Here is a 13,813-nt window from a genome sequence, read left to right as displayed (position 1 = left end):
TGACCTGTCTTATTTTGATACGATGTTGCCCAGCAATGTAACCTTCCCTGAAGTATCAGTTTTTGTAAAATCTCCCAATAAATTTCTTATCAGATTATATTAAATACCTATCATCTAGAGTACTCCAGAAGCCAAATAAATATATTTAAAAAAAAAAAAAAAAAAAAAAAAACAGAGATAGGGCCAGGCATAGTGGCTGACTGTAATCCCAGCATTTTGGGAGGCTGAGGTGGAAGGATAACTTGAGGCCAGGAGTTCACGACCAGCCTGGGCTATATAGCAAGACGCTGTCTCTCTACCAATTCTACCAATATTTTTTTTAAAAACTAGATGTAGTGGTGGCACCTGTACTCCTAGTTACTCAGGAGACTGAGGTGGGAGGACTGATTGCTTGAGGCCCGCTTGAGTGGACATAACTGTCCACTGCACTCCACCCTGGGGTGACGGAGTAAGACTCTGTCTCTAAATAAATAAATATTACAAAAAGAAAAGTACTGAGATAGGCAATGTTGGTGAGATTACAGATTTTAATCTCATGAACGACTTTAAGTTAGCTACTATACACTGCCATTTCCAAAAGTTTAGATTGGAACGCTTGCTGCCTTTGGTAGCCAACAGAAAAGAAATAACAATGAGAGATACTATAGTGCCATTCTTCCACAGTCCTTATCAAATAAATAGGCCTTTGAGTCTTGGAACTGTTGAGAGTAAGAAAGCAAATAATGTATCAAGTTGACAAGCACAAAAGACACGAAGAGGCCAGGCATGGTGGCTCACGTTTGCAATTCCAATACTTTGGGAGGCCAGGGCAGGGGGGTTGTCTGAATCCAGAAGTTCAAGACCAGCCTAGGCAACATAGTGAGATGCCATCTCTACAAAAAATAAAAACAAAAGTAGCCAGACATGATGGTGAATGCCTGTAGTCCCAGCTACTCAGGAGGCTGAGGATCACTTGAGGCTGGGAGGTCGAAGCTACAGTGAGCTGTAATTGCACCACTGCACTCCAGCCTGGGGAACAGTAAGACCATGTTGGAAAAAAAGAAGAGGGGAGGAGAAGGGGAGGAGAGACCACAAGAAGCAAATATAATGAATAATAGTTTACTATTCTTGAGAAAAAGAGAATACCAAGTGTGAGAGAATGTGTAACTAGGGTTGGGGAGAGGGGGCTGGAGAGAGAGAGAGCACACAAAGACAACAGAGAGAAGTCAAATAGGAAATTTCAAAATGAGAATCAGCTGATGCATCAAAAAGAGCAAAAGAATTTTTTTACCGATAGAACTGCAAGATTTAGCTTTCCAAAATGATTCAATTCTCCAGAAAATAAAAATTAATTTAAGCACTCATCTAAGTAACTAGTATAAAGTGCCAAGCAAAAATAAACATTTATTAGATATAGACAAACGCAAATATATTCAATGCTTTCACACAAATGTGAATATCTGGGGGCCTTATTATCATCTTATTAATATATGCCAGTGAACAATTTGTAGACACAAGATTTGTTTTACAAACAGGGTAATACGTTCCATGAACATAAGCCAGGAATTTAAAACTTAGTGTCTATCTCTTCATTCTAAGAAATGTTTCAATTAACTCAGTGTGTGTGTGTGTGTGTGTGTGTGTTCTATCTCAGGTGGTGGTGATGCGCCTAGTACTTATATTCTTGAAATGGAAATCCCATTCTGATATTTCTTCCTCCCTCTTCTCTGTCACATTAAACTGATACCAGGCTGGTCAGCTGAAGCTCTTACATATTATCGAATGTCTCTGTCCTGTTGTTCCTACTACTTCAGATCCTCATTCCAGTGTCTGGGACACTGTCAGAGTCTAAATAGATTCTAGGTCTCTTGTCTCTTCTATCTTCCATCTCCCAATCCTCCTTCCCCCGATCCATTAGAATGACAGACCTAAGCATATCCTTTCTGAACATAAAAACCCTTCAATAGGGATAAACTTTAGGCTCCTTAACATGATGCATGAGGTGCTTGAATATCTGACCCTTGACAGTCCCTCTCAGCATTCTGCCTAGCACATTCAGCGTCCTAACAATACTACCCTTCTCCCTGCCACCATCCCAGATCCCTCCCCCTGCTCACCACTCTCCTTGTTATTTCCCACTTCAAAGCTTTTGCTCCTTCAATCTGTAAAATTAACAGCCACTCACGTGCTCCTTCCTTTCTCCTCTCTTCACAGCCGGCACCTGGAGGTTTCTTACTCTTAGGAACAACTGCAACCTTTTCTAAGATACCTCCTCCCTCTTTCCTCAGTCCTGTTAAAGGTTAGGTGGACATTCACTGTACCTCGAAAATCCTTGCACGTATTATTGTTTAACAATCACCGATTGATGCACGTCTATCCACCATACAGACCTGGTACATCTAAGAAGACATGCCAGAAATGAGGACAAGATGAATGGGCAGACAGATGAAATGTTTAGCTTCCCTATTTACCTGAAACCTCATTTTTGGGAGTCCTAAACCCATAAAGAATATTTAGTGCTTTCAAAAATATCTTTTACTTGGCCAGGCACAGTGGCTCACACCTGTAATCCCAGCACTCTCGGAGGCTAAGGCCACTGGATCACTTGAGGTCAGGAGTTCGAGCCCAGCCCGGCCAACATGGCAAAACCCCGTCTCTACTAAAAACACGAAAATTAGCCGGGCATGGTGGTCCATGCCTATAATCCCAGCTACTCAGGAGGCTGGGGCATGACGAGAATCGCTTAAACCTGGGAGACAGAGAGGGTGCACTGGGCCAAGTTCACAACACTGCACTCCAACCTGAGTGATGGAGTGAGAATCTGCCTCAAAAAAAAAAAAATTAGCTGGGTGTGGTGGTGTATGCCCGTAATCCCAGCTACTTGAGGGGCTATGAGAGGAGAACTGCTTGAACCTGGGAGGCAGAGGTTGCAGTAAGCCGAGATCTCAGCACTGCACTCCAGCCTGGGCGACAGAACAAGACTCCATCTCAAAAAAAAAAAAAAGTCCTGGCCAGTGCGGTGGCTCACACCTGTAATCCCAGCACTTTGGGAGGCCAAGGTGGGCAGATCACAAGGTCAGGAGATTGAGACCATCCTGGCCTGTAGTCCCAGCTACTTGGGAGGTTGAGGCAGGAGAATGGCTTGAACTCGGGAGGTGGAGGTTGCAGTGAGCCGAGATCGTGCCACTTGCACTCCAGCCTGGGCCACAGAGCAAGACTCTGTCTCAAAAAATATATATATATATATATTTTACACAGACATTAAATATACTGATAAAAACTTAATTGCTATCCACTACTATTACTTTTGGAAAAAAATAAGGGGGAGACAGGTTAGCAATTTCTAAGACTTCCATTAGGTTTACTCTTACAATTAGATGACATCATGTTTTTTGATGTTTTTGTTTGTTTCTTTGGCCTATGATCATCCTTCCTATACTTATAAACACTCTTTACTTCAGGGCCATCCAATAAAGAAGGACAATTAAAAATATATATATATACAAATATACATGATATACTCATCATCTGCTAACTACTCTCTATGGAAACTGTAGCTTTCTAAAATGAATGCTTCCTTGACTCTGAAGAATACAAGCTTCTACCCCCAAAAAGTTCACAAATCTCTTTGTTGCCACGATCTTCACATTTCTGAAAACTTATTAAAAGGTAATTTTGGCCAGGCGCAGTGGCTCACGCCTGTAATCCCAGCACTTTGGGAGGCCGAGGCGGGCGGATCACCTGAGGTCAGGAGTTCGAGACCAGCCTGACCAACATGGAGAAACACTGTCTCTACTAAAAATACAAAATTAGCCGGGCATGGTGGCACATGCCTATAATCCCAGCTACTAGGGAGGCTGAGGCAGGAGAATTGCTTGAACCTAGGAGGCGGAGGTTGCAGTGAGCCGAGATCGTGCCATTGCACTCCAGCCTGGGCAACAAGAGTGAAACTCCGTCTCAAAAAATAAATAAATAAATAAAATAAAAGGTAATTTTAACAAAATATGTCAGTGAAATCACGAGTTAATGCATGTAACAGAAGAAAATATTAGCAGTCAAAATATAAAAATAGGATTCAATGGTTTAAATTTTACAAAAACTGGCCACTGGCCAGACGTGCTGGCTTACGACTGTAATCCCAGCACTTTGAGAGGCTGAGGTAGGAGGATTCCTTGAGACCAAGAGTTAGAGACCACCCTGGGCAACATAGGGAGATCCTGTCTCTATAAAAAATCAATAGACCAGGCACACTGGCTCACACCTGTAATCTCAGAACTTTGGGAGGCAGCCAAGGTGGGCGGATCACTTGAGGCCAGGAGTTCAAGCCCAGCCTGACCAATGTGGCGAAAACCTGCCTCTACTAAAAATACAAAAAAATTAGCTGGGAGTGGTGATGCATGCCTGTAATCTCAGCTACTTGGGAGGCTGAAGCACGAGAATTGCTTAAACCCAGGAGGTAGAGGTTGCAGTGAGCCAAGAGTGAACCACTGCACTCCAGCCTGGGTGACAGAGCAAGACTCTGTCTCAAAAATAAAAAAATAAAAAATAAAAAAACAAATAAATAAAAGGAAGTTAAGCTATGAGGACACAAAGGGATCAGAATGATACACAATGAAATTTGGGGACTTGGGGGAAAGGATGGGAATGGGGTGAGAGATAGAAGACTACACATTGGGCACAGTGTAAACTGCTTGGGTGATGGGTACACCAAAATCTCAGAGATCACCACTAAAGAACTTAGTCATGTAACCAAATACCATGTGTTCCCCAAAAACTTATTAAAATAAATAAATATTTTTAAAACTGGCCATTATTGGCCAGGTGCAGTGGCTCACGCCTGTAATCCTAGCACTTTGGGAGGCCGAGGCAGGCGGATCATGAGGTCAGGAGATCGAGACCATCCTGGCTAACACAGTGAAACCCCGTCTCTACTAAAAATACAAAAAATTAGCTGGGCGAGGTGGCAGGCACCTATAGTCCCAGCTACTCAGGAGGCTGAGGCAGGAGAATGGCGTGAACCCTGGGGGGTGGAGTTTGCAGTGAGTCAAGATCGTGCCACTGCACTCCAGCCTGGGCAACAGAGCGAGACTCTGTCTCAAAAAAAAAAAAAAAAAAAAACTGGCCATTATATATTTAACAACATGTAAAAAACTTAGCAGGTCAATACAGTGAATTCTCTGCTATTTAGATACACAATAAAGATATTCTAGCAAATTTTTTTCCTAGTACTCACAAAATTTCATTTTTTTTCTAAATTCCACAATGTTCTAGCCACATAGGATTATTTTTTATTCTCTGAACATGCCTACCACTTCTTCCCTTTGCACCTGCTATCCTAAGGTTACGTCACTTTCTCTGTCTGAAATTTTTATTCGATCCTTTTCTGCACAGGTCAAATGTTTAATTATTCTGCAAAGCCCTAGAAGCTCTTTGTACGCCTTACTCAATTCCTGAGACAAGAATAATCCCTCCTTTCATTATTTACCCATAATACTCCATTCAGCCTTATTATTATGTAATACATATTTTAATTTTCATACATGTATTTACTTGTCTTCCTACTTGAGGAGGGGAACCCCCTATTTTATTTATCCTTGAATTCCTGGTATCTAACACAATGCTTGATACAAAGTAGGTCCATAGTAAATGCCCAGTAAATAAATGTTCCCAAACTTATCCTTTATGAGCTACCATCCAGTAAGGACTGATGTCTTCCAAACCATTTTCCAATCATTCCTGTCATTGCAGAATTGCATGCCCCATTATTAGGCATAAAGAATATATATGAACAAAATCTTATTATTAACTTTTATTTTTTTCAGACAGGGTCTCACTTTGTTACCTAGGCTGGAGTACAGTCACACAATCATAGTTCACTAAAGCCTTGATCTCCCAGGCTCAAGTGATCCTCCCACTTCAGCCTCTCGAGTAGTGGGGAGGGACTACAGGCGAGCACCACCATGCCTGGCTAATTGTTTTTCTTGTTTGCAGAGGTGGGGTCTCAGAATGTTACCCAGGCTGGTCTGGTACTCCTAGGCTCAAGCATTCCTCCCACTTCAACCTCCCAAAGTACTGAAATTATAAGTGTGAGCCACCACACCCGGTCCATTAACTTTTTTTCTTTTTTGTTTTTTGTTTTTTTGCTTACTGTTCTTTTTTGAGACAGGGTCTTGCTCTGTTGCCCAGGCAGGGGTACAGGGGCACAATCACGGTTCACTGCAGCCTCGACCTCCTGGGCTCAAGGGATCCTTCCACAGCAGCCTCTTGAGTAGATGAGACTACAGACGCGTGTGCCTCCCCACACCTGGCTAAATTTTTTCTTTTTTGTAGAGATGGGGTCTCACTTGTTGTCCAGGCTGGTCTCAAACTTCTGGGCTCAAGCGATACTCCTGCCTGGGTGTCCCAAAGTGCTAGGACTACAGGCATGACTGAGCCTATTCTAACAGTAAGTAGAACAAAACAAATCATCATCAACAAAAATCCAACAAACATAAAGCGATCGCATATATGAAAAGCAATAAAAAGGAAAGAAATAGCCGGGTGCGGTGGCTCACACCTGTAATCCCAGCACTTTGGGAGGCCGAGGCGGGCAGATCACAAGGTCAGGAGATCGAGACCATCCTGGCTAACAGGTGAAACCCCGTCTCTACTAAAAATACAGAAAAATTAGCCGGGCGTAGTGGTGGGCGCCTGTAGTCCCAGCTACTTGGGAGGCTGAGGCAGGAGAATGGCGTGAACCTGGGAGGCGGAGCTTGCAGTGAGCCGAGATTGCGCCACTGCACTCCAGCCTGGGCGACAGAGCGAGACTCCGTCTCAAAAAAAAAGGAAAGAAATAGAAGAAAAAAAGTAAACTTGATAAACAGATACACCATGTTTCTGGAAGATTCAATATTGTAAAAATATATTCATCCCTAAAACAGTATTTCACTGTAACTCTAATATAGTCTAAATTGTGCTTTTATTAGTCCTAATGTTCATCTAGAAAAATAAATACATGATAATATTTGTCTTACCATGTACTAAAATGTATATAAAGCCACAATAATTTAAAATAGTGTGTGTGGTGCCAGGATAAATAGACATACCAACGGAACACATAAAAAGTCCAGAAACATATTCAAGTATTCAAGAATTTAGTAATGATTCAAATAATATTTCAAATCACAATGGAAAACATAGATTATTCAGCAATAGTGTTGAAAAAGTTGACTAACCAGGTGGGAAGGGAAAGTTGGGCACATATCTTACCATATTCTAAAATTAATTCTAGGCTAATAAAATGTTTCTATCTAAATAATTCCTTCTTTGGTCGACCTTCGCTCCTTTTCTACTTCAACATTTTAGTCTTAAAGCCATGAGATGGGGCTGGGCTCATATGGTGGCTCATGCCTGTAATCCTAGCACCTTGGGAGGCCAGAGCAGGCAGATCACTTGAGCTCAGGAGTTCAAGATCAGCCTGGGCAACATGATGAAACCTCAACTCTACAAAAAAATACAAAAAACTTGGCCAGGTGTGATAGGTGCGCCTGTAGTCCCACATACTTAGAGGGCTAAAGTGGAAGGACTGCTTGAGCCCAAGAGGTCGAGGCTGCAGTGAGCCAAAACTGCACCACTGCACTCCAGCCTGGGTGACAAAGTGAAACCCTGTCTCAAAAAAAAAAAAAAAGGCCATGAGGTGGGTTCAACCATAGTAATTATCCATGCTGGGGAGGAGGGGGCAGTCCAATACAAGTATAAGAGCCTGAGTAAGGCTGGCTCCCCTAAGGAGTTGGGGATAGGGGTGGGGACAATCTCAGAGCAAGGCGAAAAGATCAACCAAAGTGGAAGTAGTGAATTGAAGTTGAATATCAAATCCCAAGAGGGGTGAAAAGGACTGGCATGCAGGAAAGCAGCAGCAACCCTGAACTGGGTTAGAATAGCATCTGCGTTAGGTAGAACAGCAACAGAAGGTACGTCAAAACACTAGAAATGATCAAATAAGTAAACTATTAAAAATATTGAGTCAGGTTTCTGTCTGAGAATCATAAATACGGGGGAAAAAATTAAAATGAACCCTGTTTTGTTAGGTTAGATTTGGAGAAGTTACCATGAGCATATGGAGTTCAGTATACAGAGATGGATGCAGTAATAGAGATTTGTGTGTGTATGTGTATATTCACATAAAGAATCAAAAGTATTGTGACCTCACAGCTTGTTCTTTCTGTTTTTTGAAACGGAGTCTCATTCTGTCGCCCAGGCTGGAGTGCAGTGGCACAATCTCGGCTCACTGCAACCTCCGCTTCCCAGGTTCAAGCAATTCTCCTGTCTCAGCCTCCCCAGTAGCTGGGATTACAGGCGTCCACCACCATGGCCAGCTAATTTTTTCTTTTTTTTGAGACAGAGTCTCACTCTGTTGCCCAGGCTGAGGTGCAGTGGCGTGATCTCGGCTCACTGCAACCTCCGCTTCCCAAGTTCAAGCAATTCTCCTGCCTCAGCCTCCTGAATAGCGGGATTACAGGTGCCCGCTACTACACCAGGCTAATTTTTGTATTTTTTAGTAGAGACGGGGTTTTGCCATCTTGGTCAGGCTGGTCTTGAACTCCTGACCTCGTGATCCACCTGCCTGGGTCTCTCAAAATGCTGGGATTAGAGGCATGAGTCAGCAGGCCCAGCCAATTTTTTTTTTTTTTTTGAGACAGAATCTCACTCCGTTATCCAGGCTGGAGTGAAGTGGTGTGATCTTGGCTCACTGCACCCTCTCTGTCTCCAGGACTCAAGTGATTCTCGTCATGCCTCGGCCTCCCAAGCAGCTGGGATTACAGACGTGCACCACCATGCCCAGCTAATTTTTGTATTTTTAGTAGAGACGGGTTTCATTGGCTAGGCTGGTTTCTAACTCCGGACCTCAAGTCATCCCGCTGGCTTCGGCCTCCCAAAGTGCTAGGATTACAGGCATGAGCCATCACGCCTGGCCCACAGTTTTCTACACAGATATAGAAACAATAGATGTGAATTTATAGAAATATGTATCTCCATAGGAATACACACACACACAAACACACATTTCCTAGCCATGCTGACTGAGAGTAGCAATAACCCACACCTAGCACCCACTTTGGCTTCTAAATATTATTCTCACCTAAAAGAAATCAAGGTTCCTCAGAGAAATGGTGATTTCAGAACCACAGCAGGAATAATACAAGATGAGCCTAGAGGCCGGGCGCAGTGGCTCACGCTTGTAATCCCAGCACTTTGGGAGGCCGAGGCGGGTGGATCATGAGGTCAGGAGATCAAGACCACGGTGAAACCCCGTCTCTATTAAAAATACAAAAAATTAGCCGGGCGTGGTGGCGGGCACCTGTAGTCCCAGCTACTCGGAGAGGCTGAGGCAGGAGAATGGCGTGAACCCAGGAGGCGGAGCTTGCAGTGAGCCGAGATTGCGCCACTGCACTCTAGCCTGGGCGACAGAGCGAGACTCCGTCTCAAAAAAAAAAAAAAGATGAGCCTAGATTATACTGTTGTGTCAGAAGTAGAGAAATGCTTCTCTGAAATGATAGGTCAAAAGGCACAGAAGCCAGCTTAAAGAGGTTCCACCAGGCAAACGTGAGGCAGTATGAACATCAAAATAAATGACATTAGTGGAATATGACCCATTAAAATAAAATAGCATAAGTCCATACTAATACAAATAATCAGGAAGTAAAGAAAGCTTCACCTTACAGTGGAATGTCAACTGATGAATGTAAAACAAAAGGGTGAAATTAGAAAACCACTACTTGCCGTCAATCCTAGTCATAAATTAGGTCAAGAAACATCAATGAATGCTAAAATTAGTGAGGAAAAGGCACAAGGAACAAGATGTTTATATATGAAGTACTTCCCCCACAAAATCTATACTGACTATAAAGAGAAAAAAGATAAACCTCACAGTGGAGAAAACTGACAGACACACCTTAACCAAGTGATCAAGGAAAAACTGAAATTATGTACCACCTGATAAGATGCAAAGAACACAGAATCACATATGTGATGCTCCTGCTAAAAACATAACTGTATTTAATCATGATGAAACATCAGGCAAATCCAAATAGGCGGTCATTCTACAAAATAACTGGCCTGTGATATTCAGAAGTATCAAAGTTATGAAACTCAGGGAAAGACTGAGTTACTATTTGAGATTTAAAAAGACCAAAGAGGCCCGGGTGGGGTGGCTCACGCCTGTAATCCCAACACTTTCGGAGGCTGAGGCAGGCAGATCACTTGAGGCCAGGATTTCGAGAGCAGTCTGGCCAACATGGCAAGAGCCTGTCTTTACTAAAAGCACAAAAAAATTAGCTGGATGTGGTGGTGCACACCTGTAATCCCAGCTACTCGGGAGGCTGAGGCACAAGAATCACTTGAACCCAGGAGGTGGAGGCTGCAGTGAGCTGAGACTGTGCTACTGCACTCCAGCCTGGGTGACAGAGTGAGACTCTGTACAAAAATAAAAAAATAAATAAAAAGACCAAAGAGTCAAAACGCAGTTTGTGATTCTTTTGCTATAAAGAATATGCCTAGGCCAGGCGTGGTGGCTCACGCTTGTAATCCCAGCACTTTGGGAGGCCGAGGCGGGCGGATCACGAGGTCAGAAGATCGAGACCACGGTGAAATCCCGTCTCTACTAAAAATACAAAAAAATTAGCCGGGCGTGGTGGCGGGCGCCTGTAGTCCCAGCTACTCGGAGAGGCTGAGGCAGGAGAATGGCGTCAACCCGGGAGGCAGAGCTTGCAGTGAGCCAAGATTGCGCCACTGCACTCCAGCCTGGGCAACAGAGCGAGACTCTGTCTCAAAAAGAAAAAAAAAAAAAAAAAAGAATATGCCTACAAAAATATGAATGGGTTCCAAAGATCAGAGAGTAATAATGTATCGCTGTTAATTTCCTTATTTTGATGGCATATTGTATATTCCCAAGAGAATATCCTTCTTTATGGGAAACTCTGAAGTATTCAGGGGTGACAGCATATTATATTGGTAAGTTACTCTCAAATGGTTTAGGGAAGGAAGAGTTCTTTTGTACTATTCCTGCAACCTGTTTGTAAGTTTTAATGCTTTTAAAATTAAAAAGAAAAACAAGGTTTTTAAAAATGAACTTCCAAAGCACTAAAAAAAAAAAAAGTGCATTAATATAAAGATTTTCTTTGCACAGCATCAAAGGCAGAAACAATAATGAGCATTTGCATAAATTACCTCAAAAATGTAAATTTCTGCATTAGAAAAAATTAACCTGTTAGAATCCCAACAACAAAAGCTATGAAGACGTAAAAAAATTAAAAACCAAATGTTAAATTATGGGAAAAAACACACACAGCAAATATATAAGACAAAATAATATGATCTCTAATATAAAACACCTCGTAAAAAAAATTATAATATTAAAATAAACAGATATGGAAGGTCAATTAACATACATGAATAATCTTCAAAAAAAAAACACTTTAAAATAATTAACCTTACCAGTACTCAAAGAAACTCAAACATTTTAATATATTTTTTTACTAGAAAGAATAGCAAAGTTTTTTTAAGGGTAACACAGTGTACCTAACATAATATAGGGTTATGAGCAATCTCACATATAGCTAATACAGTGTAACTTCCAGAGGACAATTTCACACAATGTATTTATTGAAGCTTCCAAAATGTTCACACACTTTTACACAGATGCTAGCAGTGTATACTAAATGCCAGACACAAAACTGGGCCCCCCTTCAACCACAAAGGGTTGCTTAATTCAATTTACAGTTTGTTGAATCTCATGATATTTTGTATTACAGACTAAGTATCTATTAAAAATACAGCAGAAACACAATTTATTGACTCACAAAAGATGCTGTGTAAGTTTCAAAAGCAAACAAAAAAATAAGCAAAAATGATCAACTTTTTTGTAAGCATACACTATAAGCAAAAATACACAGAAAAAAACCTGGATGAGCCTGAAGAAGATTATGAATGATTTTTGTCTTATATTTATTTACTTGTCTGTATTCTCAAGTTTTTAAAATAAATATTAATTACAAAATAAAAAGTTTTTTTACACAAAAACATTTAAAATCTTAAAGCTGGCTGCAATTTCTTCCACGGATGGAATGTGTACCTTCAATTAAATAATCAAACTATATTTAAAGGTACATTGGGTAATGGTAAAACCTAAAATGCACAGGAGAATAAAACAATAATATATATGTACTAAATGAAGAAAAAAATACAGGAAAAAAGCAAACTTTTTTTTTAAGGCCAACGATAAAAACCATATCTTGGGGTACAAATAACTTTGGGAGGAGGAGACAAGTAACATTCTAATATAGGACTGTTCTTCAAAAAAGAATGTATGATACACTGTAATGAATATTATGCAAAACAATAATTCAAATTTAACAGACTCTTGATACTTGAAAGAGCAAAAGAGGTCAATAATTCATAAAGCACCAATCTGTAAGGATTAAAATATCCTGTAAATCGTAGAATACTAAATACCTAGGTTACTATAAAAGGTAACACAGTTTTGCTTGCTTTGTATTCCTGTGACCTTAGTAATATATTAATAACATTTTAGTAACTGTAGTTTGGTGTAGTAATTTTTTTTCCAAATCTCGCTGAATTTGATGGAGACCTGGGATTTTAAAAACACAAAAACTTCCTTTCTACTTCCCAGTAGTGATATTCAAACAGTAATAAAATAATATCCACTGTACCTTATTATAACGATCATGTGGAACCGACTGTAAAACAATTGGTTCCATTGTGGAAACATTGGCAAATTGTACCTCTGGAATATACAGGGCACAAACCACATGGGCCCAACCTAAAAATAAATAAATAAATGTCATCTTTTCAGTTTTATCAAAAGCAAATTAACATCATTAACTTCCTTAACAGATCCCTTAAATGTCTATTGAAACAAATGCACAACAAAGACATTAACAAATTCTCATTGCTGTCTTACTTCCATTGCTTGAGAATACTCAAACCACTACTAAAAAAAGCATTCTTAATCATTTCCCCAGTTATGATGTACAGTAACATAAATAAAGGGAAACATTTATAAATTCAGATGTTGGCACTAACACTTCTTATACAGGCAGACTAAATACTCAGATCAACACTACTTCTGAGAACCACTATAAAAGGAGTTTTTGAAAGTTTAATACTTATGATAAAATTTAATTATCTTAATCATTTTAAATGTCAACATGAAATTCTCTTAGTGTCAATACTTTTAATATTAGTAATAACAATCATTTCACTATTTTAATTTGAAATGTGTTAAATTTCACATTAAATTTTTTTTTTTTTGAGATGGAGTTTCGCTCTTGTTGCCCAGGCTGGAGTGCAATGGCGCGATCTCGGCTCACCGCACCCTCCGTCTCCCAGGTTCAAGCAATTCTCCTGCCTCAGCCTCCCGACTGAAGGTATTAAAGAGCTGATATGATAGTGAGGAACTTCTAGGCTAAAACTGGAAAAGAATGAAAGTCCTAGGTACAGTTTTTGGCCACTTTTGCCCAGGAAACATTTGCCTATTTCAGAGAGAGCCGTGGTGAGGATGAAGGGTCCTTTTTTTTTTTTTTTTTTTTTTTTTTGGGAGACAGAGTTTCGCTCTTGTTGCCCAGGCTGGAGAGCAATGGCGCGATCTCGGCTCACCACAACCTTCGCCTCCTAGGTTCAAGCAATTCTCTTGTCTCAGACTCCCAAGTAGCTGAGATTACAGGCATGCACCACCACACCCGGCTAATTTTGTATTTTTAGTAGGGGTGGGGTTTCTCCATGTTGGTCAGGCTGGTCTTGAACTCCCAACCTCAGGTGATCCACCCACCTCAGCCTC

General features: G+C 40.9%; 1 protein-coding gene across 11 annotated transcripts in view; it reads right to left on the bottom strand.

The window, feature by feature from the left end:
- MLLT10 (MLLT10 histone lysine methyltransferase DOT1L cofactor) overlaps positions 1 to 13,813 on the bottom strand; it is a 218,368-nt gene that overhangs the window by 144,309 nt on the left and 60,246 nt on the right. For 10 of the 11 annotated variants that reach the window (XM_032168098.2, XM_058432171.1, XM_032168176.2 and 7 more), the window contains exon 5: positions 12,687 to 12,796. The exons of the other annotated variant lie outside the window; for it this stretch is intronic. In XM_032168098.2, coding sequence (XP_032023989.1) covers positions 12,687 to 12,796 — 110 coding nt within the window. The remainder of the gene's footprint in view (positions 1 to 12,686; positions 12,797 to 13,813) is intronic. 11 annotated transcript variants of the gene reach the window in all.

Source organism: Hylobates moloch, unplaced genomic scaffold (genome assembly GCF_009828535.3).
Source record: "Hylobates moloch isolate HMO894 unplaced genomic scaffold, HMol_V3 SCAFFOLD_2, whole genome shotgun sequence".
Classification (NCBI taxonomy): Eukaryota; Metazoa; Chordata; class Mammalia; order Primates; family Hylobatidae; genus Hylobates; species Hylobates moloch.
The sequence above is the reverse complement of the archived record's forward strand: the minus strand, read 5'-3'. Positions and strand labels throughout refer to the sequence as shown.